Here is a 20,667-nt window from a genome sequence, read left to right as displayed (position 1 = left end):
GTATGAGGCGCTTTATCAATCCAGACAACTGGATTAGAGCTGCAGCTGAATCGCGGATATATTGATGCAGCACTCCTGAGTATGAATACATCTCAATATCCACCACATGCGGCGCATTTTATGGCTTCAAAAAAAAAAAAGAAAAAAAGAAAAGAACAACATTGCTAATTTGTTCTTTTTTATCTTCCTCTTCCTCAAGTGGAAGTGAAATAAGACCCACTGCCAATCAGGATTTCCTCCAGCAATTAATAGGCTGGTAGAAATGCAACATTACCAGAATGGCATTGTATCTGATACGACTATTTGAAACATGTCAAGATGTGTGTGGATTGGGCTCTGTAGGACACACACACACACACACACACACACACACACACACACACACACACTAGTAACACTTCGTTTCACTTGTGCCAGCACTGGAGCACCGGGATCTGTTTGCAGATGCATTGCTCAAGCTTTGTTGAAGAGGATGAAACTGTGATAAAAATGGCATGAAAGGCTTGTTTGAAGGGCACCGAGGGAGAAGCAAAAAAAAAAAAAACCCAGTGTCACGGTAACCACCGGTGGGAAGGTGATTCAAGAACAGAGGATTCAGCCCATCAGAACCCCGGCCCTCTCTACTCTAATAATCTCACATGGAGCTTCCAGGCCTGATGCTTGATGGAGCAAAGAATCACGTTGTGAAGGCTGCCAAACCATCCCTGAAAACAAGTCTGAAAGGTCACCAGCATCCTGCGCAGGAGGGGGGAGGGAGGTCTCGACCTGCAACAGAAGAATACCGGCTTTCAGTCTCTATAATTATCAGGATAAATGCCGGTACGTAGCTGAGTAAAAATAGCCGATGTCACTGTTGGCAGAGCAGAGCTGCAGCTATTCTCGCTCTGCTGTGGAGCTATTTTGAAGACGGGTGGAGGCACCAAGCCAGAGCCTTCAGTCGCCGCACCTCCCACTAAAGACGGATATCTGGGATTCTATTTTCCACCGGTTCAGCAGGCTCTGCTCAAAAAATAGAAAAATCCCAAATACTGGTGGAGGGATTCACTCTCACACTGGATCTTTTAATGACGTCAGGAAAATATAAATATGACACTGTAAACAGCCTCCAGATAAAAGGCCAGTTTATTCATTATTCCATACATTTTTGATATTTTAATGGTGTAAACCCAAACACCCTTCATGGTTCTTTACCAGTGATTACAACAGTTCTGCTTCATGCAGCCCATGAATTGTTGGTATGGCTGCAAATTCAGGCAGATACATTTGCTTCCAGTTACTGGACCAAACCTGACATTGTTTGTGTGTGTGTGTGTGTGTGTGTGTGTGTGTGTGTGTGTGTGTGTGTGTGTGTGTGTGTGTGTGTGTGTGTGTGTGTGTGTGTGTGTGTGTTGTGTCGGCCTCCAGATGGAGGAGAAGAACAGGCAGCTACAGGAGAGGCTGGAGCTCGCCGAGCAGAAGCTCCAGCAGACCATGAGGAAAGCTGAGACGCTGCCGGAGGTGGAGGCTGAACTGGCCCAGAGGATAGCGGCCCTCACCAAGGTAGCCGCGCCCCCCACAATTCAACATATGCACATTCCCTCAGATTCCCCTTCTCTAGATGTGTAAGTGTGCACATGGTGTCATATCATGATGTTTCAACATGTCCCTCTCCTCTTCCTCGGCCACATAGTCTGACTCCAGCTCCTCTTCCTCCCTCGATGATTATCACTTTGTTATGGAAGCTAAACTCCAAGACATGAACTCCATTCTTAGGAAGGTAGTCTCCCAGGGCATCACAGCTACTGCCGACTCTGTAGAGAACAGACTTCATTCTTGTTACTGTTTTGTGGCAACTGTGTTCACTGGGATCTGCTGTGGCTCTTCTACCACCATGGGACAGCTGCATGGCACTTCTGGCTGGAGCTCGTAACTTGGCAGTGCTGGAAGCAGCTCTCTTCCTCTTTCATTCTGGCTTTTGGTGGCCTCCATCTACCCTATCACTCTTTGTTTCAATAAGCTCTGTGCCCTATGCTTAAAAACAATAGATTTCCATCTTTACGTTTGGGGTAGAGGCTTTAGCTTGTGTCGTTGTCTCGGCTTCTCTTTGTTGCCCTCTAGGCTGTCAGATACACGTCATTGTGCCCAGTTTTGTCTTGTCTGTGCTGTGATCCATCCGTAGGCGGAAGAACGTCACGGAAGCATTGAGGAGCGTATGAGGCACTTGGAATGCCAGCTGGAGGAGAAGAACCAGGAACTGCTACGGGTGAGTCACTGCGGGGGCGTCGTGCCAGGCAGCCACAGCAGAGTGACAGCTTGAGACGACTGTGAATGATGGAAGAGTGTGTGATTCTGTCACCGGCGAAATTTGACTCAGGCACAGTTCACCAGCTATGAGGGCACTCCATAGGGAGCCGCGGCCTGTGTGATAATATAATAATTTCCTGAGAAATGAATGAAAACGTCTGGATCCACAACCCAAAATGTAAAGAGTTCTCTCTCCTCCACCAAACTTCATAAGACTCAGCCTGATAGTGTTTTGCTGAATTCAGCTATGTGAGCTCTCGGAGTGCAGACGTCTGCCAAAGCAAGGAAAAGTGCAGATTTCGCTGTGTGATTAGAATCTACCCCAAAGTTTCACGGGTTTCATTCTCAGCTCAGGCTCCACTCTTCCACAGAGTCTCACAAAAATCAGATCAGAAGCTCATAATAATTCATTTCAAACATTTGAATCCAATCCAGTTTATTAAAAAAAGTGGGATGTAACTGCCGCCACCAACTACGCTTTCATTTCTTTTGGAATTTTATGAGTTTCATTTGCATATCGGTCGTGTTTCTGGGATTTGTGATGCGTTCCACTGATCGGCTGGCATTATTTCTTTGCAGTCTCTCTTGCTTAAAGCTATAGTTTGTCGTATTTTTCATGTAAATGAGCATCCTTTACATTCAAGCCCAACACGTTCTCACCATGCTCACTCACACCAGCCCAGTTAGCTACTTCTGGTTAGCCGTCTGCTAGCTTGAATGAGGCTCTGCTTAACTTTCCAAATGTTATCGGACCAAGTGGATCAAATTCTTGTCATATTTGCCAGTTTGATGCTAAAATCCTTTCATCCATCACTAAGACTCACCCTCTTACTCTCTCTGCTTACTGATACAAACAATTGGCTCGGTCACACTTCTTTTTTTTTTAACTCAAACTTTCAAAAATTCAAATCAGACGCAAGTCTGGATGGCTACTGCTCATCTACGGTGTTCTGAGTTTAAGTTGTACAAGCGTATTGTGTAACAGGTAAAAAAAAAACTGCGATTAGCTCGTCGGCGATGATGGGCGGGTCTTAGCGAAAGGTCAGTTATAATAATGGAGTCGTTAGCCTGTATCGTTAGCCTGTACTGTTAGCATGTTGTCATACCTGCCACTGCCAGAGGATGGAGACAAATGCCCCGATTGACTGTGATAACAAACCATGTTGAGATCCCAAAACAAACAGAATACAAATCAGATCAAACCCAAATTTAGAAACATAGAAAGTTCTCAACAACACTCTTCTGTAGAGGTATCCATACTGATCAATAGCGAGTTTTTAACTCTTCGGTTTCCTGCTTCGTCCCCCCCAGGCTCGACAGAGAGAAAAGATGAATGAGGAGCACAACAAGCGACTCTCGGACACGGTGGACCGCCTCCTCACAGAGTCCAACGAGCGTCTCCAGCTGCACCTGAAGGAACGAATGGCCGCTTTAGAAGAGAAGGTTAAAATGGCTGCGGTATCCATCAGTAGCAGACCGTTAAAACCCAGAGACTTCATCTACACTTCTTCCTTTTTTTCTCCCTGCAGAATATGTTAATTCAAGACTCCGAAGGTTACAGAAAACAGTACGAGGAGTCAATACATGAAAAAGTAGGTAGCACATCTTGGGAAAATAAATCACTACATTTTACATGAGCGTGGTTGAATAAAATAGTTTAAAATAGAGAAATAATGAGGTTGGCGTGAGCTTTATGTTTTTTAAAACCCTTCGCTTGTGAATATTCATGGACTTCCTGCGCAGAGGAAGATAATGAAATGAATTTCATCAGCAATATGGAAAACATTAGAAAGTATCAGTTAGTATTCAGTATTATGGGGAACCCCGCTGGCTCTCAGACACAGTGTGAAGTGCACCAGTACACTTGTGAAAATGTACAGGAATAATCACTCTCAGGGCGCGTCCTGTAATAACATCTCCCCACTTTGTTTCACCCAGTCGCAGCTGGCAGAGGAGATTGAGAAGCTGAGATCGGAGCTCGACCAATTCAGATTGAGGACAGGGTCCCTCACTGAACCCACCCTGTCGCGGTACGTTGCTTCTGTGTACACATGCACACATGAATCAAAGAAAAAAAGAGACTTGCACCATTTGTTACCCAAGAAATCAACACCGCTGTAAGGATTTTCAGTGCAATCTCTGTAAGTTCCAAGCTAACATTACGCAACGAAGAAACATCCCAGAAGCACAGCAGAACATCTGTAGTCCCCTTTAGCAAAGCTAACGTGATGCTGGGAACCAACGACATCACGGACATACGACTGCAGCGTTGTCTATTTTGTACCTCTAACAGGAGGTTACACTGAGGGCAAAAGCAGAAAGTCTTGGTGTGTAAAACCAAACTTCTGCATAGGAACTGTCCATAATACCCGATGATCCATAAATCAAATGGAACTAAAGAGAATATTAAGATTAAAAACAGCAGTAGTCTTGTGGAGCTCTTAGGAATGATAAAAGTAATGCCTTTCCTTTTCCTTTTTAGTGAATCCCCACAGAGGAAACCTGCCTGTCGTTTTAAAAACTTCAGGCCTGGACGATATCATACATGCTGCGATGATTTCTATCATCCACTGTTCGGATTGTATTTATTCTTTAACAGGGAACCATCTTTTTGTGCGTCCCCTGGTGGAGGGAATCAAGTCCAGTGCTGATGTAGAGACAGGAGCAGCCATAATCCCCTTTGTATATGATTTGCAGCCATAGAGGCGTGTGTAACACCCTGATCCTTCAAGCACTGCACTTCACACCACATTAAAGTGACTATTGTGTATGCTTGAAGAACCCCAACAAAAGATTTGTGTCTCAGCCTCTCCAATGTTTCACCGTCTCGTGGTGCTGCGCAAGTGTTGCTGATGTTCAGCTGCACAGAGAATGCAACTTCTACCCAGAGTACGACTGAATAAATGTGTTTGCCAGGTCTCACCTGGACACGTCGGCCGAGCTCCGATTCTCGTTGGGATCGCTGGCTGAAACCCAGTCGGACCACTACCGTTCAGCCAAGGTCATACGGCGGCCGAGGAGAGGTCGCATGGGTCTACGTGAAACCAAGGTGTGGCTCTCATGCTAGGTGCTAATGTTTCTACTTATTCAACAGTTGGTGCAGTTCTGTTATGAGCTGGTCAATCAGCCTATTTTTGCTGGTGGAAGTTGGCGGATAGAAGAAATATTCCTTTAAACAACAAGGCTGTGAGCGACGTCAAGCATCCATGGGAACATGATTAGCCTTGGCGAGGAAGCTATAGCGAGAACTTTAGTTCCATTGACAATTCTTTAACCTTGCAATATGCTTCTACGTTTTAACTTCTACAAACAATATCTCTAAGAGCAACTGTCCACCAGGAGTGTGCAGGTGGGCTTTAGCAATCAGATCAGTTTCTCTAATCAAAGTACATTTTATGCGGTCAGGAGGGAGGGTACAGCCCATCATACCAGGAAGTGCAGACTCACATTTTGTATTCTAAATTTAGAATTTTTCAAAATGCGAATATCTGAGTTTCGGTGAGTTTCTTGTTGCTTTAGTAAATTAAATCACTCCTTCATCTAAAAATTGGCATTAGTTCATCAGTTACTCACCGTTCGATGTCTTGAATTCGTGAATGTCTCTCCTCCCAGCGTGACTCCTCTGTGAATCGCCTCACACTTGTTGCTAGAAGCTACCGGAGACTTTAGGGTTAACAAGCGCACAACTGCAAATACACAGGCACTTTCAAGTACTGAGCGTAAGAGTGGATAAAGAAGAGAAGACAGTGAAGTCATCAGCTGGTTGACGGTTGCCCCCTGTTTCTGTATGCAGGCGAAGTCACTGGGGGAGCAGGAATGGCGTTCACAGCAGCTGGGGGTTCTTGGCGGCCACCACTTCGAGAGCGACACAGAGATGTCGGACATCGACGACGACGACAGGGAAACGTTGTTTAGCTCCATGGACCTCCTCTCACCTAGCGGCCACTCCGATGCACAAACCCTGGCGATGATGTTGCAGGAGCAGCTGGACGCCATCAACAAGGAGATTCGGTACCTGACAAAACCGGCACCGTATCCGATTGTGTTTTGGCTTCATTTTGCTTTTCTTTTCACACGAATGAGTGCCCTGCTCCTTGGCTTCATTTTTGATTTTTCCACCAAAATATTTAAATGCGAAAATGCAGCTCTATCATTCAGCCGGTGCAGCACGAGCTTGTCACTCTTATTAAACAGAACCTCACTTATCAAGCATCTCCTTCTGACCAGGAACCAAACTATCGTCACGTATGCGCCAAATGTTACAGGATCTGTCCTCCTTGTTCATGCTGTAATTATCTTGTATAAGTGTTCATGACCTCAGGTGTAACTACACTTTCTTCATTTCAAAGGTTGTTAAAGTGCCTCTTGGTCTTCGCTAATTTACATCGCGTCACGCCGCTGTATCACAGCGTTCAGGAAGGATTTATTCAAATCCGATAGCAGATAATGATGGCAAATCCCCGGAGTTGAGCTTTCAGCTAATTACAAGTTAGACCCTGGGTGTGGTTAAAGCTAATGACCTGACTTTTAGCCTTTAATCTCCTAATTAACGGCGCTTTAGATCCCAGCCCATGATGTAATTATTCCCAATTTTCGCTTTTTGTACTCACATTATTCAGCTACAGTGTGGATTAACTACATACGAGTAAGATGGTAAGTTAAGGAATGAAGGCGATGAGAACTTTAACGCCTGTATCCTTTTTTTTCCTGATGTATTACAAACAACAGCTGACCTTCTGTGTTAAAAAAACAACAACTACGCATTCCATTATTAAATAGATGATAATTTGGATTTATAGTGCGCCTTTCACGACACCCAAGGAGGCTTAATTTTAGCGAGCAGCTCGGCTAGCAGTTCAGTGACCGTTACGGAACAAATGTATCGTGTTTATTGTAGAAACCTCATAATTCTAGAAATACCGGTAGTCTTGTATGTGCTTGAGAGATTTTTAAACTGAAGTTTTTGTACAGTTACACTGCTGTTAGTTGTCGGTCTCCATTAGCTTCAAGTTAGATATACGTGGCTGGCTCTTCCTGCAGTCTGGAGTTAGAAAGAAGTAATGGGGGGGGGGGGGATTGTGACCTCAAATCATCTATTTTGGGAGTACTTTAAAAGCACAAATACACTTTGTGGGTGATGTATCACTTTAATATTGTGCAGTGTTGCATGAGAATGAAGACACAGTCCTCCTCTTCACAGGCTGATCCAGGAGGAGAAGGAGTCGACGGAGCTAAGGGCGGAGGAGATTGAGAACCGAGTGGCCAGTGTCAGCCTCGAGGGGCTCAACCTGGCCCGAATGCACCACCACGGAGCCTCTATCACTGCCTCGGCTACGGCTTCTTCACTAGCATCCTCCTCCCCACCCAGCGGACACTCCACCCCTAAACTTGACCCTCGGAGCCCTGCTCGCGACATGGAGCGGATGGGGGTCATGACACTGGTGAGGATTTTATTCTAATGGGTTTATGAGTCCAAATATGCCCATAGATCCCCCTCTCCAAAAAAAAAAAAAAAAGCAAAATTTATATTTATGCCCCCTCCCATCTGAACAGGGGTATAATAATAATAACGTAATATCTCCTTTACTCAGGAGCTTCTAAGCAGATGAGGTTTAGATTTTATTGATCAGTCTAAAGACTGGTTCATCCATCCATCCTTTTTCCTCCATATTGATCTCTGCATCATCTGTGAGCACCTCATATGTTACATATGAATGAACCAACAGACTTTCATTTCAATAGCTAATGTTTTTGTCGATGCGCATTGATGTTTTATCTTTCTTCCCAACAGCCCAGTGATTTAAGGAAACATAGGAGAAAGGTACCCGCACACGTCTTCTACCAACACGTGAACCTGCTTCTGCTACACAATGACTCGCGCCTATCAGATCATCACTTCTGATGTCTTACTCCTCTGCCGTTGTCCTCCAGATAGCGGCGGTTGAAGAGGACGGTCGCGAGGACAAGGCCACCATCAAGTGTGAGACATCCCCGCCTCCAACGCCGCGCACTGTCCGAATGACACACACACTGCCAGCCTCCTCGCACAATGATGCCCGAGGGTAGGTGGCGGCTGTTTCCTCCAGGCAGAGGGGACCCTGGTGGTGTGGAAATATTTGGCTCTGGCTGAATGTTTTTTCTAAAAGTTTTTCTTTTGCCTTTCAAACTGGGTGCTATTCTCCCTTTTAAAATCCAAGTTACATGTAATGGCTTGTCATTTTGTTCACGATTGGGGCATGAATGGAATGGTTTATCACCCACTTAGAAGCTGCCTGTAATACAAAGGAAATATATAAAAAAATGTTTTAAAATGTCAGTTAGTTTGCTCTTTAACTTAAACTTTTTTCTTTGTTTGAAATAAACACAAGCCTTTTTCTTTACTGTGTCCTTACAAGGTTTGCTTCTTTTACCAATTTTAGGCAAAAGCGTCACAGGAATCCAAGCTTAATTGCAATCCTCCCTGTGCATGAGGGAACTGAGACCCAAAGAGAGCAGCTGCCGGCAAGTTAGCTTAGCACAATGAATGGTAGCAAATGGGAAGTGTTAGCATACCGTTTTTCAGCCATGATTAGTCATAGAAAACAAAAGCTGTTAGTTCATAATGAATTATGTGCACAACCCCGCTTCTGTTCATACAGGTAAATAGAACATATATGAAGACCTGTGACTGCGGTATGCTAACACTTACCATTCACTTTCATTCATTTTGCTAAGCTAACAGGCAGTCAGATGGTCTCAGCTCCCAAATGCTGCACAGAGGAGAGAAGATCATCTTGTCTCACTCTTGGGAGGATTGAAAATGAGTGTATTCAGCATAAAATCTGTCTGATAGCAATGACGCCGATCACCAGAGTTTCACTGAGTTTTTAATTTCTTTTTGTGGAATGTTGCGTCTTCAGGATCGTGGCCTCTCTGGAGGCTGACGCCAGCGCCCTGAGCAGCGTAGCCAGCAGCCAAGACTCCCTCCACAAGCAACCCAAGAAGAAAGGTATCAAATCCTCCATCGGGCGACTGTTTGGCAAGAAGGAGAAGGGCCGGTTAGCACATCTGGCACACAGACAGGTCATGGTAGATCCACAAGGTTGGTGCTCCTTAACTGAAAACGTTTGCTCGTATTCGGTGTTTCTAACCTCACGGTTGTGTTGTTGAGCGGAGGAGTCACTCAGCCTTCATTCAGCGTTTGCATGCTAACTGAAACTCACCGACATGTGTATGCAAACTTAGATGAAAACAGAAAGCTATTTCATGCTGTTCAGACTCAGTTGGAAATCTCATCAAAAGCATCATTTTTGTGTTGAATGATGCCGAATGACTTTTTAATACAGAAAAGATAAAAATGTGTCAGCAGAGCAAAGCATGAATGGAACACAACAATAAAGTCTCATGCGGCATTTCAGAATAAGCTGGTTGGGTTATTTGTATGTTTTGTATTTGTATTGTTATGTTTTGTGCATTGCCAAATCCAAAGAATACAGTTTACTTTTTTGTCCAAACTGATGAAATTCAGTTTAAGATGGCCGTTCAGTCTGATGGATCCAAGGATGTAAACACAACAACTAAATTCATAGTATTTGTGTATCCCATTGATTTTAGTTCACTGACGTCTTGTGTTGTGTCCATCTTGTGTCCTCCAGCCACCATGATGGACCCAGACATGGCAGGCCAGGACATGGGGGTGGGCAAGCTGGGAACTCAAGCAGAGAAGGACCGCAGGTTGAAAAAGAAGTAAGCTTTCACGTAACTGTCGCTCCACTTGTCACCCAAACAGAAAGGTCACCCTGACGTTCAGCGAATAATTCAACTTTTCCAACCGGACACTTTGAGAAACTTTTGAGAGGAATCACCCCCTGTGGAGCCTCCCTGAGCAATCCAAACTTCCATGCATTTATTTCTTTTTTCCTGTTTTCATTTCCAAGCTGACACAAGCTAGCAGCGACCGCCATCTTTTTTTTTCTTTTTTTTCACGCGATGCAGAAATGAGATGGAAGACAGTCTGATTGTCGATTGCGGGTCGCGGCGAGGAGGAAGGCGCTGTCAGAAGTCTTACGGGTGGCCCTTCCAGCAGAAGTGCTGTACCTTTAAACAGACACGCGCGTTGGTACAGCCCAGCTGCTGTCACTCAAGAAAACTCCTTCAAATTTTTAGATGCATTTGCAGTGAAATACATCGGCTGATCAAAGGCGTCAGTCTAACTTTGCTCGGCAACCTTGTTTTTTTTCCTTCTTCTTCTTCTGCTCACAAGCGCGCATCCTGAAGCTAAAAGCATTCGTCAGGTCAGTCGCAAAATATCAGGAGTTCCTTCACCTATTGTTTCTAGAACGATCCGGTTGGAAACGCCGCCACACGCAGTCAGGAGCACTTATCTCTGCTGTGACACGTGGCAGTATTACATCAGACCTCAGAGTCCCATCATGGTATCATGTCTAGTCTGACTTCTGACACGGACCGTAGGAGTAGCCTCCACCTTCTGTTCACTTTTAGCTCTCTCTCCCTCTCTGGTAACACTTGGGTACTCTGTGTGAGGGAAACCATAACTGAGAGCAGGATCAATAGAAAGTAGAAGCTGAAATCAGCCTGGCAGCATTCAGACACAAGCCAGGCCATCGACCCGTGGCTGAAAACACCAATCTCACAAAGCTGTAGATTCCTATCCTGACACACATAGATCACACTCAGATCAGGTGTATCCTACCCAGCAAATAAAAAGGGGCAACCCACTCAGATCTTCCAGGAGAGTGTGTGTGTGTGTGTGTGTGTGTGTGTGTGTGTGTGTGTGTGTGTGTGTGTGTGTGTGTGTGTGTTTGTGTGTGTGTGCGTGCGTACGTGTGTGCGTGCGTGCATTATTAATATGTGTGTGTGTGCATTTGCTATGCCCCGGTGCCAAATGATGAATGTCATTTGCTCGAAAGTGCACATTGAGTTGTCATGATGAATAACCTTGCCTCCCGTGTCAGTAGAGAGTATCGTTTGCTGTGTATGTTGACAAATGTGTTGTTTCTCTTCCACTGCACTGACTTCTTCATAGCGGTGTCCGGGATTGAGACCACCACCACCACCACCACCACCACCACCACTGCATCTTGGTGCCTCCTCCACACTGCATGCCATTAAGCTGCCTGCAACTATTTTCCATTTCAGCATCTTGATTGATCAGTATACCGCTGTGGTCTCATTGTCGGTGTGTGTGTGTGTGTGTGTGTTTTTTGTTTTTAAATCTTTTTTATTGTTTTTGTCTTCTTGAAAAGGTAAACAGCAAGTATTTGAATGTAACTGAGCATTTGAATGTAAGCCATGGAGGCGGGGCGGTGGGGGGTTTGGTCTTTGCTGTGTTGCAGTGCATCTCTCATTTTCTCTGCTGCACGAGGTGTGGTCAAGACTGCATTGTACAGGATGATATTTGATCAACAGAGGCTCCTGTTAAGGAATGTCCATTGTGGTGTGTGTGTGTGTGTGTATGTGTGTGTGTGTGTGTGTGTGTGTGTGTGTGTGTGCGTGCGTGCGTGTGTGTGTGTGAGTAAGTGAGTGCGGGCACATGTGTTTTTTTGTTTCGAGCTCAATTGCCTATTAAGTCATTAACATTTGTGTACTTTTGTCTCCCCGTCACTCTCTCTCTCTTCTTCGCTTTCTCTGATTCTCTCCTCTCTTACCCTTCCTCCCCCTCTCATCATCCTCTGACTCTAACAAAAGCGGGTAAGTTGTGAGGATGTGTAACTGACCTCCTGGATATGACCATTGTCTCAGCCATATGCCCTGTGTGCCATCTCTCCCGTCTGTCCACCATCCGTCCTCTCCTGAAAGACCAGTGCCAAAGCTAACATCTCTTATCTATCTTTTTTATCTCTCTATCCCTCATGGCTGTTAAAGGGACACGCCAATTTTGGGGGAATACGCTTATTTTCCATCTTCTCCGCAGCCAGACAAGAAGATGGACGCCCTTCTCTTCTTTATGTGTGCATTCGAGCGCTGGGAGCCACAGAGACTGGCTACTTAGCTTAGCACAACGAATGGTAGTGGATGGGAAGTCTTAGCATCAACACAAATACACTTTTCTCCAAAGCTGTCTTCACCTGCTTGGGTTATGCTTCACATTCATGATGAAATGAAAATCTAAACTTCCTTCCCCGACCAAACCCCTGGGCGCAGTGATGTCACGCGGCACCTTAAAAGCCTCATTGTAACTTTTGCGAACAAACCAACACTTTTGCTAACGATTTGTAGAGCTGCAACTAATCATGGCCGACTATGTGAGAGAGGGCTAAACCTCTTCTGTCTGATGATTTTAAGATGAGACTATGCTAACTTGCCCACCCACAACTATTCACTGTGCTAAGCTAACTAGCGGCTAGCCAGTCTCTCGCTTCTAACTGCACTCACAGAGGACAGAACGGTATCCGTTTTCCTCTCTGGCTCTGGGGAAGACAGCAAATAAGCGCATTTCCCAAAAAGTTGGCGCGCTCCTTTAAACGATGCCATTGCTTTCTTTCTTTTTGTCATTTACCATCTGAAGATGTTTCTTCCCCCCTTTTTACAGTTCAGTAGCAGCTGCATCCATGACTGGACAGAGAATGTGCCGCCGCTAAACTGGGGCTCAATTTTTACACCCAGAATGTCTTCCTCTCCTTTTTTTTTGTATGTGTGTGTGTGTGTCTCTTGTTTGAAATAACCAGCTCCAACGTCTGGTTATGGGAAATCTTCTTTTTGTTTGTATGATTTGTCATAACTGTTTCCTTACTTCCCTTCTCCCCCCAGCTATGTTCAGTGGATGTATTTCTCCATGCATTAGACCTGGCCTGAACATAAAACATGAGCTCTCCTCATGTGCTGGATAGATAAGACAGTGAATGTTACTGGTTGTCTTTGGATGAACACATTTCTTCTGTCACCCTTAGGCTTCCGTACACCATGTATTATGCTGTGTTCAAGTGCCCTTTCACTGTACTGAGGCCTTCAATACGCTGAGAGTGTATCATGTTTATTACTGAGCCCCCTCTTTCCATCCGTCAAGTTCTTTGACAACATACTCAGGGAATGGGTTGTTGATTCAGAGTTGTTTTGTTCAGAAATGTGTTCACGAAATAGAATTGCATTGCTTCTGTGTGTGTGTGTGTGTGTGTGTGTGTGGGTGTGAGTATAAGTGTGTTCTTTGTTTATCAGGCTTTTTTTTTTTTTAGGCTGGTTATCAGTTCTCAGTGTCTTTCTGAGTGTGGGAGGATTCAGTGCAACTCTAGCTCTATGCATGACAGAACTGGAGTATCTTTCCACTGCGCTTTGCCGATAAGGTACAATTTGCAATTTACTTTGCTGTGGAAAGGTCAACACCGGCGCCCCGGCACAGGTTTCAAAGTGGGACAAAATCCAAATACTGCTCCGTTCTCCAGGGGGACCCTTCAGCATAAATACACAAAATCTGCATCGAATTCTGAGTGTATCAGCTCAGCTGAGCTAATAGCTAGTCCAGGGCCCTCCGCGTTAGCCACAGGTGGGGGGTGGGGGTGGGGGGGGGGGGTTTGGATCAGCTAATAAAAATTCTTTATAGACTGTAGTATGTCACCAGTTCACCTTTGAAACACACAAAGGAGCTTGTCGGTTTTCTCCCTCATTCACGGTAACTGCCATCGTTTTGATGCATTTTTTTTTTTTTTTATCTGCAGGCCGGAAGAAATTGACGGTTAGTTAGGAAAGAAACAAAAACGACCCCACTTCATGTGTCAAATGATTAAAAATAGAAGTTTTTCTGTGACGAGGATGTTAAATAATGAACTATCCAGGTATCTAAGAAAACAGCGCTTTCAAGGACTTGGATTTATCAAATTTTTGAGAAAAGGCGGGTTTATCTATTCAAGGGAACCTGAAGTGAGAACAATGGAGAGGAGCGTAAATATTAGAATAAAGAAACGGCCCCTCTGGTTTATCAGAGAAGAGAAACACCTCTGTCCTAAACTGAGTTAGCCCTTCATATCTGCCAGGTGACGCCCATGTATGCGTCTACTAACTTGTGAATTTCCATTAATTAATTATTTTTTTTACATTTTTAGCAGTGAAAATGTTTTTGCAAAAAACAAACAAACAAACAAACAAAGAAAAACCACACCCAAGATATGAAAAAAGGATTAAACTAAGTAATCAGTTACTTCACACACACCGTCAAACGCTAGACGTGTTGCTGTGCCGGCGCGTGTCTTATTCAGTCCCTTCGTGCATTTTTGAATGTTTTATACTCGCCTGTTAGCATTTTCCTCTTCAACGAATAGTGAAAAACGAGAAAACAAAGATTAGTCAGCAAAGGCATAAGACAATTAAACGAAGCAGCACATTAACGGGACATCAAGGTAAAATACCGACAGAGGAATGATGATTGAATGGCTGCATGCAAGATTGTGTGTGTGTGTGTGTGTGTGTGTGTGTGTGTGTGTGTGTGTGTGTGTGTGTGCGCGCGCGCGCGTGCGGGCATGTCAGAGAGAGAGAGTGTGTGTGTGCGTGTGTGTGTGCGCGCGCGCGTGCGGGCGTGTCAGAGAGAGAGAGTGTGTGTGTCTGCTCTACTTCTGGCAACAGAGAGATGAATGATAAAATGTTGCCCTTTTCAACACTCTTGATGTACAGGCTGGACTGGGAGATAAAACGAGCGCGTGTGCTCTGGCAGCACTGTCACGACACGGTTTTTTTGTGAAGAGCAGGAAGGAAATGAGGGACTCTTAGAGGGTGTGGTGGTGGAGCAAAATGTGGGCTTATTGAGATGCAAGCGTACACGTGCTCACTCGGTTTCTCCTCTGTCCCCGCCATTAGACATGAGCTATTAGAGGAAGCCAGGAGAAAGGGTTTACCTTTCGCCCAGTGGGATGGACCCACCGTCGTCGCCTGGCTGGAGGTAAGTGGTCCAGGATCTCGCCCCGGCCGAGGCGTACCAGGGTATCAATCTACTTTGATGTTTCATCGCAGTTGTAGCCCACAAAGCTGGCTTCTTTCTCCTCAAACTCTCTCTGTCTGCTCCTCCTTCCTCGGTTTAGCTCTGGTTGGGAATGCCGGCCTGGTACGTAGCAGCGTGCCGTGCCAACGTAAAGAGTGGAGCCATCATGTCAGCCCTGTCAGACACCGAGATCCAAAGGGAGATCGGTATCAGCAACCCTCTTCACCGGCTCAAACTCCGCCTGGCCATCCAGGAGATGGTCTCCCTCACTAGCCCCTCCGCCCCGCCAACCTCCAGAACTGTGAGTCACTCTGTCAATACAGGAAGATGGATGCAGATGGGAGTTTACTGTGGAAGAGTTTAGCTGAAGTAGAACAGACGATTAATAATGATGCTGGCGTCTGCAGTTGAGCGTGCTAGCCTAGCATAAAGACTGGGAGCCTCGCCAGTCCAACAAATGTAAAGTTGCATCCTGAAGGTCACAGGGAACGTTTAGGAGCGTTTAGAGTTTAACAGGTGCTTACTGACGTGTTTGTTAGTGGGAAAAGGATTGTTCAACCAGTTCTCTCCTGTCAACTAAATTCACTTAGCAGCACCTCTGAAGCTCACTGTCTCCAGACGCTATGCTAGTATGAGCGAATTAGTTGTTAGCTTGATTCACAAACAATAAAACAGGAACGCTACAAGCCAAATCGTAACTTTTGTCCCCCAAAAATGCAGATTCTGTCTTTTCTAAGTTGTTTATTTTTTTTGTTACCTGTTGATTTTGGGTTAGCACTTGGTGTTTAACCTCCACATGCCGTAAAAGGCCTTCTTGCTTCTTTCCTGGTATTAATTGGCTAAATGATGCCTTGCAAATCCTATCAAACAAATTCAAACAGGTAAAAATTGCATCGCTCCATGTGCATATTTTTAAAAGACTGGACAGTTCAAGAGATTCTCAAAAATGAGCTTCTCATTCACAGCTAACAGTCCACCCCGTTAGCCTGTTAGCTAGCAGGTGGTGTAACCATTCTTAAAGCAACAGACACGACAGTGTTCATTCGTGGGCCGGAACATCTTATTTTTGGTTTGCACTTGAACCCAGTTGAGCGTTGGAGTCCAACTTTTGTCGGCTTTTCCATTTAACAAATTAATGGCGGCAGTTTGAGTGCATCTGAACGGACAGGAAGTAGAAGTTTGACGCCCTCCTGAGAGCTTTTTGACTCCTTTCAGACACACTGGATGTCTCCTCTGTTCACCTCAACATCCCCCGCACGCTCCAGAAACTAACCTCTACACCTCACTGTTCATTCTTTATTTTATTGGCATTTTTAACTGTAATTTCCGTTGTAGGCGGTGTTTTTATTCGTCCTGCTTCCTTTTATTTGTGTGTGAAGCACTTGTCTGTTTGGAAATGGCTATATCAGGTATTATTATCGTCATTATTATTATTATTATTGTTATGAGGCGGGTGACAAGGATGTGATTAGAAAATAGTTGTGGTGAAACTGCACCCCTGCGGCGTAATTTTGCCAGCAGGCGATACAGCATTTACGCATTTCCAGGAGGGGTAAAATGAAAAATGAGTTCAGCGCTGATTCCGCACCACGGTTGCTTTTTCACACGTCCTGGCGTCTGGTGACGTACGTCCTCTAAGGATTCTGCTGTTTTATAACGATGGCCACTCTTTCACCGTCCCGCACGATTAAAATGCTTCCCACTCCAGGCTCACACGCGCACGCCCGTGTGTGCGTGTGTACATCATCATACAGGCACGAGGAATTGCGCACGCTTACCAAAACCCCACTGAGAGTAGTAGCCTCTAGACTAGCCGATGGAGCTGCGCCTTCTCCTCCTCTCCTTTTTAACAACACTGTTGGTACTCCTTTCACCCCCCCCCCCCCCCCCCCAGCCACTTAGCTGTACCTCACCACCTCATGAAACTTTCATTACTGAGCCTGTGACTCCAAACTTCCCCAACTGTGACAGGCCTCCTCCCCACACACTTAACCGGGTTAATTGACCTTGTGAATACAGAGGGGAGTGTATGTCAAGCAGAAAATTGACACGGGGTGGGCGGGGTCTGAAAGTATTTTTAGTGGGGAGTCTTGCACCTCTTAAGTGAGGTTAAGTTGACCGCGATTAAATGGCTTGTGGTCACGCCTGGGACTGTTTTCACCCGGGTGAGGACCGGCTCGATCAGTAAAAAGAAAAAAAACCTGCACCCAAAGGGACGATTTCAGAGGGATAAGGATTTAAAATGTCCACGATACAAAAAACATTTATCCATTTAAAGAATAGATGTCAAGACTTCCTGCCTCCACTGAATTAAAAACTATAGTACAGATTTGTGGCTCCACCTTGTGGCTATGACAGTAGTTACAGTTGTGGACCTGCAACATGCAAAATGAATCGTTTCACTATCAGAAATCGATCTATATGGTTGTGAAAGGTTTGAAAAGTCTCCGTGAGCCGCGTGATTGATTTATTCACCCAGATTCAAGTTAGCGGAGGGCTAACAGGAAGTTGCCATCTCTGCCGTCGCCAACTCTGTTGCTTTCGCTTTAAAATGGCTCCGATCAGTCCGGAATAATTTATTGGGTTCATCAGTTAGTCAAAACACACTCTCACACACACACACACACACACACACACACACACACACACACACACACACACACACAAATACATTATTACATCAGCCATTTATCACGCAAACATTCAACATTCTCTGTTTTCCAGCTTAATAAATAGGAGGGAGGGAAGTCAAGCGACTGCGGTCGCATCAGCGCGCCGTCTTCTTGGACGTGTTGATGGATCAGTCGGGAGAAAAGTCAACAAATCAATAATTGATATTTGCGGCCACAGAGGAACAATTTCCTGCATGAATAGAGGAAACTAAAACCGTGTCTTTTGTCTTTTGTGACCTGAGTGACCCTCTAATGGATGGAGAGGGGCGTGGCTTGGTGTTCCGTGTGCTAATGTATTCCTTGTTTTGCATGGTAACCGTCACTGGTGACTCGTACATGTATGGTGAAACTGGGATGTTCTGTGCTGTACTTTGCTGTTTTTGTCCTCTGCATATGCCCTTTGACCCCTGGCGGGTGTGGGGGGCCGAGTCGTCATCTGACTGTGATGCTATAACACTATTGGCTTACAGTGGTGCTGCTCTTCTTCTTTAACACTGCTTGCGCCTCCTACCGGACCTCTGCTACCAACCCCCGCTGCTGCTCTGTCCCTTGGGCTCTGCCCTCGTAGCCGTCAGGCAATGTATGGGTGACGCATGAGGAGATGGAGACCCTGGCAGCCCCCTCCAAAACGGTCAGTCCCCCTTGTTGCTTTATCTCTCTCTCTCTCTCTCTCTCTCTCACTCACTCGCTTGTGTGTGTGTGTGTGTGCGTGTGTGTGTGTGTGTGTGTGTGAGAGAGAGTATCAGGGGATTGAACCAGACGGGTACCCCCTCGTCCTCCTAAACAGGATTACTGGCTTATCATATTTAAACTTTGTGGGTCCATGTCAAATAAACAAAACTCCCCACCATGTTCCAATCATGGGTGAGCTGTGAGCGCCCTCTAGTGGGCTGTCATGTGAAGTTGAAGCTCCCTTTCAGCAAGGGAATAGATTTTCTAAAAAAAAAGTAGAACTTTGACACAAAAAATGATGGAAAATACGTGTAAACAAAAAGTTCTAAAGTTAAAAAAAAACAAAAAAATCAAGATATTTTAATGGACAAGTTCCACCTTCAAACGTTGTCATCAATTTGAGATGTTTAGCATGTTCGTCGCTAACACCAGGCTGCTGAAAGGCAGAAAAACAGCAGCTGTGGTACGATTGCACAGAAAATCAGTGCATTTTCATACAGACAAAATCCAGACCCGATTAAATGTGTTGGGGTTTTTGTCAGTGGAGATGCTGGCGTTCCTTTTAAAATTAAGCAGCATTTTGAAGCGAGACACAAATCACGCCGGACTCCATTCATACGATTCAGATAGAGTACGGCAGAACTGATTCGCCCAAAACAAAAACCTGGAATTTTTATTTAAAGCTGTTGCCTCCTTACGTAAAAAGCCGTCATCTGTGAAAATAAACGTTTAACTTATACGTGTGGACTCATTTCATGGAAAGGTTCATTCTCGAGCCGCGTCTCCACAAGCCTCCGAACCAGCAGACGAGCTCATAGTGAGCAGTAACAATTCCACGGTGGCGGTCGGTGTGAACTGATCTCAGCTAATTCAAACCGTGAATCAAACTCTGGTCAATATTTAATCGCCATCAACATCCTGAGCGCAGAAGAGAGGAGGACCCACCAACACCACCGGCTCGCGATTCAGGACGTCTTCCGACAGAGTAGTCAAACAGCAGCAGCTGTAGAACAGCTGGAGTTTTCTCCTGGAGACAAAACCGGTGTCGGCAACATTCATCAGGTGCTTTGAGCATTGATTTGAACGCCGTGTGGGCGTGCAGCACATTTGCAGGTGAGCTGTACCGCAAGTTGCCTTCACCAAGGAGCTGACGGTTCTGGGCCGTTTGTTGGACTTTTAGCAGGATGACACAAACAAAACCAAACAAAAACCCATGCAGCCGATTTTCACCCGGCTTTGTGGAGGGTTGTAGTGCAGGCCGAGGAAGAACCCATTCAGTTTCGGAACAGATTAAATAAAACCAGCCAAAAGTTGCATTTTTTTACATGAGGTTTGGTTGAAATTGCCTCAAAGGGAACGCTGCTCGCAGGAAAGTTGCCCACAGGTTTGTAAATGTGATTATTTTGAGGTTTCATGCACACTTTCAACTTTTTTTAATGCTTTTATATGTGAGGCCGCAGATCTCAAACTCTTCTTCTTCTTCTTCTTTTCGTCAATAAACAAGCCCGGCGAAGCGGCACGAGAGTTTGAGAGTTCACCGTGACCTTGACCAGCAGATTCTAATCAGTTCAGCCCTCAGCGGATGACGTTTCTGCTAAGGAAATCACATAAACCAGTTCTGAGATATTGTCACTTAAGAACGGAACACATTGATGGAAATCCTGAAAACAGGAAGCATCCGCCATGAAAAACACACTTGCAGGGCTTCTCCTGAATGGCGTTTCGGCCACTTAGCGACTCCTCTCTCATCCAAACACAGTCAGACCACATCTGCAGGTCAGCGTCTCCCTGGCAACCGAGTGTATTGTGACTTTTATTATTTTTTTATTAGGTTTTGCCTCCTTTAAACTCCCACAAGTCTCGAATCGCACCGAACATCCAGAGGCTGCTTTGCTGTCAGGTCTGAAGGTTCGTCAACCGTATTTCAAACGCAAGGTTTTTCTTCCTGAGTCAGGAAGATACGCGCTTGTTTGCTGTGAACGTGGCAAGGAAACGGCTCAGTCACGATGTTTAATATTCTCCTTGGGTGTCTTTCCCTCTTTTATGTGTTTGTTATTTGGATTGTTTGGCTGCTGCTGCAGGATTTGATGTGGGGCGATCGGAGGAAAGTGTGGTTTTTATTCTTTCTTTCTTTTT

The 20,667-nt window shown here is 45.2% G+C and overlaps 1 protein-coding gene across 1 annotated transcript in view; it reads left to right on the top strand.

Annotated features, from left to right (window-relative positions):
* ppfia2 (PTPRF interacting protein alpha 2) overlaps positions 1-20,667 on the top strand; it is a 176,327-nt gene that overhangs the window by 148,194 nt on the left and 7,466 nt on the right. The window contains exons 12-26 of the mRNA XM_086201844.1: positions 1,405-1,539; positions 2,159-2,242; positions 3,595-3,726; positions 3,813-3,875; positions 4,222-4,313; positions 5,200-5,332; positions 6,077-6,294; positions 7,484-7,724; positions 8,075-8,104; positions 8,215-8,345; positions 9,183-9,364; positions 9,918-10,008; positions 15,067-15,148; positions 15,288-15,488; positions 18,428-18,490. Of these exons, the coding sequence (XP_086057970.1) occupies positions 1,405-1,539; positions 2,159-2,242; positions 3,595-3,726; positions 3,813-3,875; positions 4,222-4,313; positions 5,200-5,332; positions 6,077-6,294; positions 7,484-7,724; positions 8,075-8,104; positions 8,215-8,345; positions 9,183-9,364; positions 9,918-10,008; positions 15,067-15,148; positions 15,288-15,488; positions 18,428-18,490 (1,878 nt within the window). The remainder of the gene's footprint in view (positions 1-1,404; positions 1,540-2,158; positions 2,243-3,594; positions 3,727-3,812; positions 3,876-4,221; positions 4,314-5,199; positions 5,333-6,076; positions 6,295-7,483; positions 7,725-8,074; positions 8,105-8,214; positions 8,346-9,182; positions 9,365-9,917; positions 10,009-15,066; positions 15,149-15,287; positions 15,489-18,427; positions 18,491-20,667) is intronic.

This window comes from Aulostomus chinensis, chromosome 4 (assembly GCF_037954235.1).
Source record: "Aulostomus chinensis isolate RoL2024-O1b breed Wild chromosome 4, RoL_Achi_v1.0, whole genome shotgun sequence".
Taxonomy (NCBI): Eukaryota; Metazoa; Chordata; class Actinopteri; order Syngnathiformes; family Aulostomidae; genus Aulostomus; species Aulostomus chinensis.
This window is presented reverse-complemented; position numbering and strand designations above follow the sequence as displayed.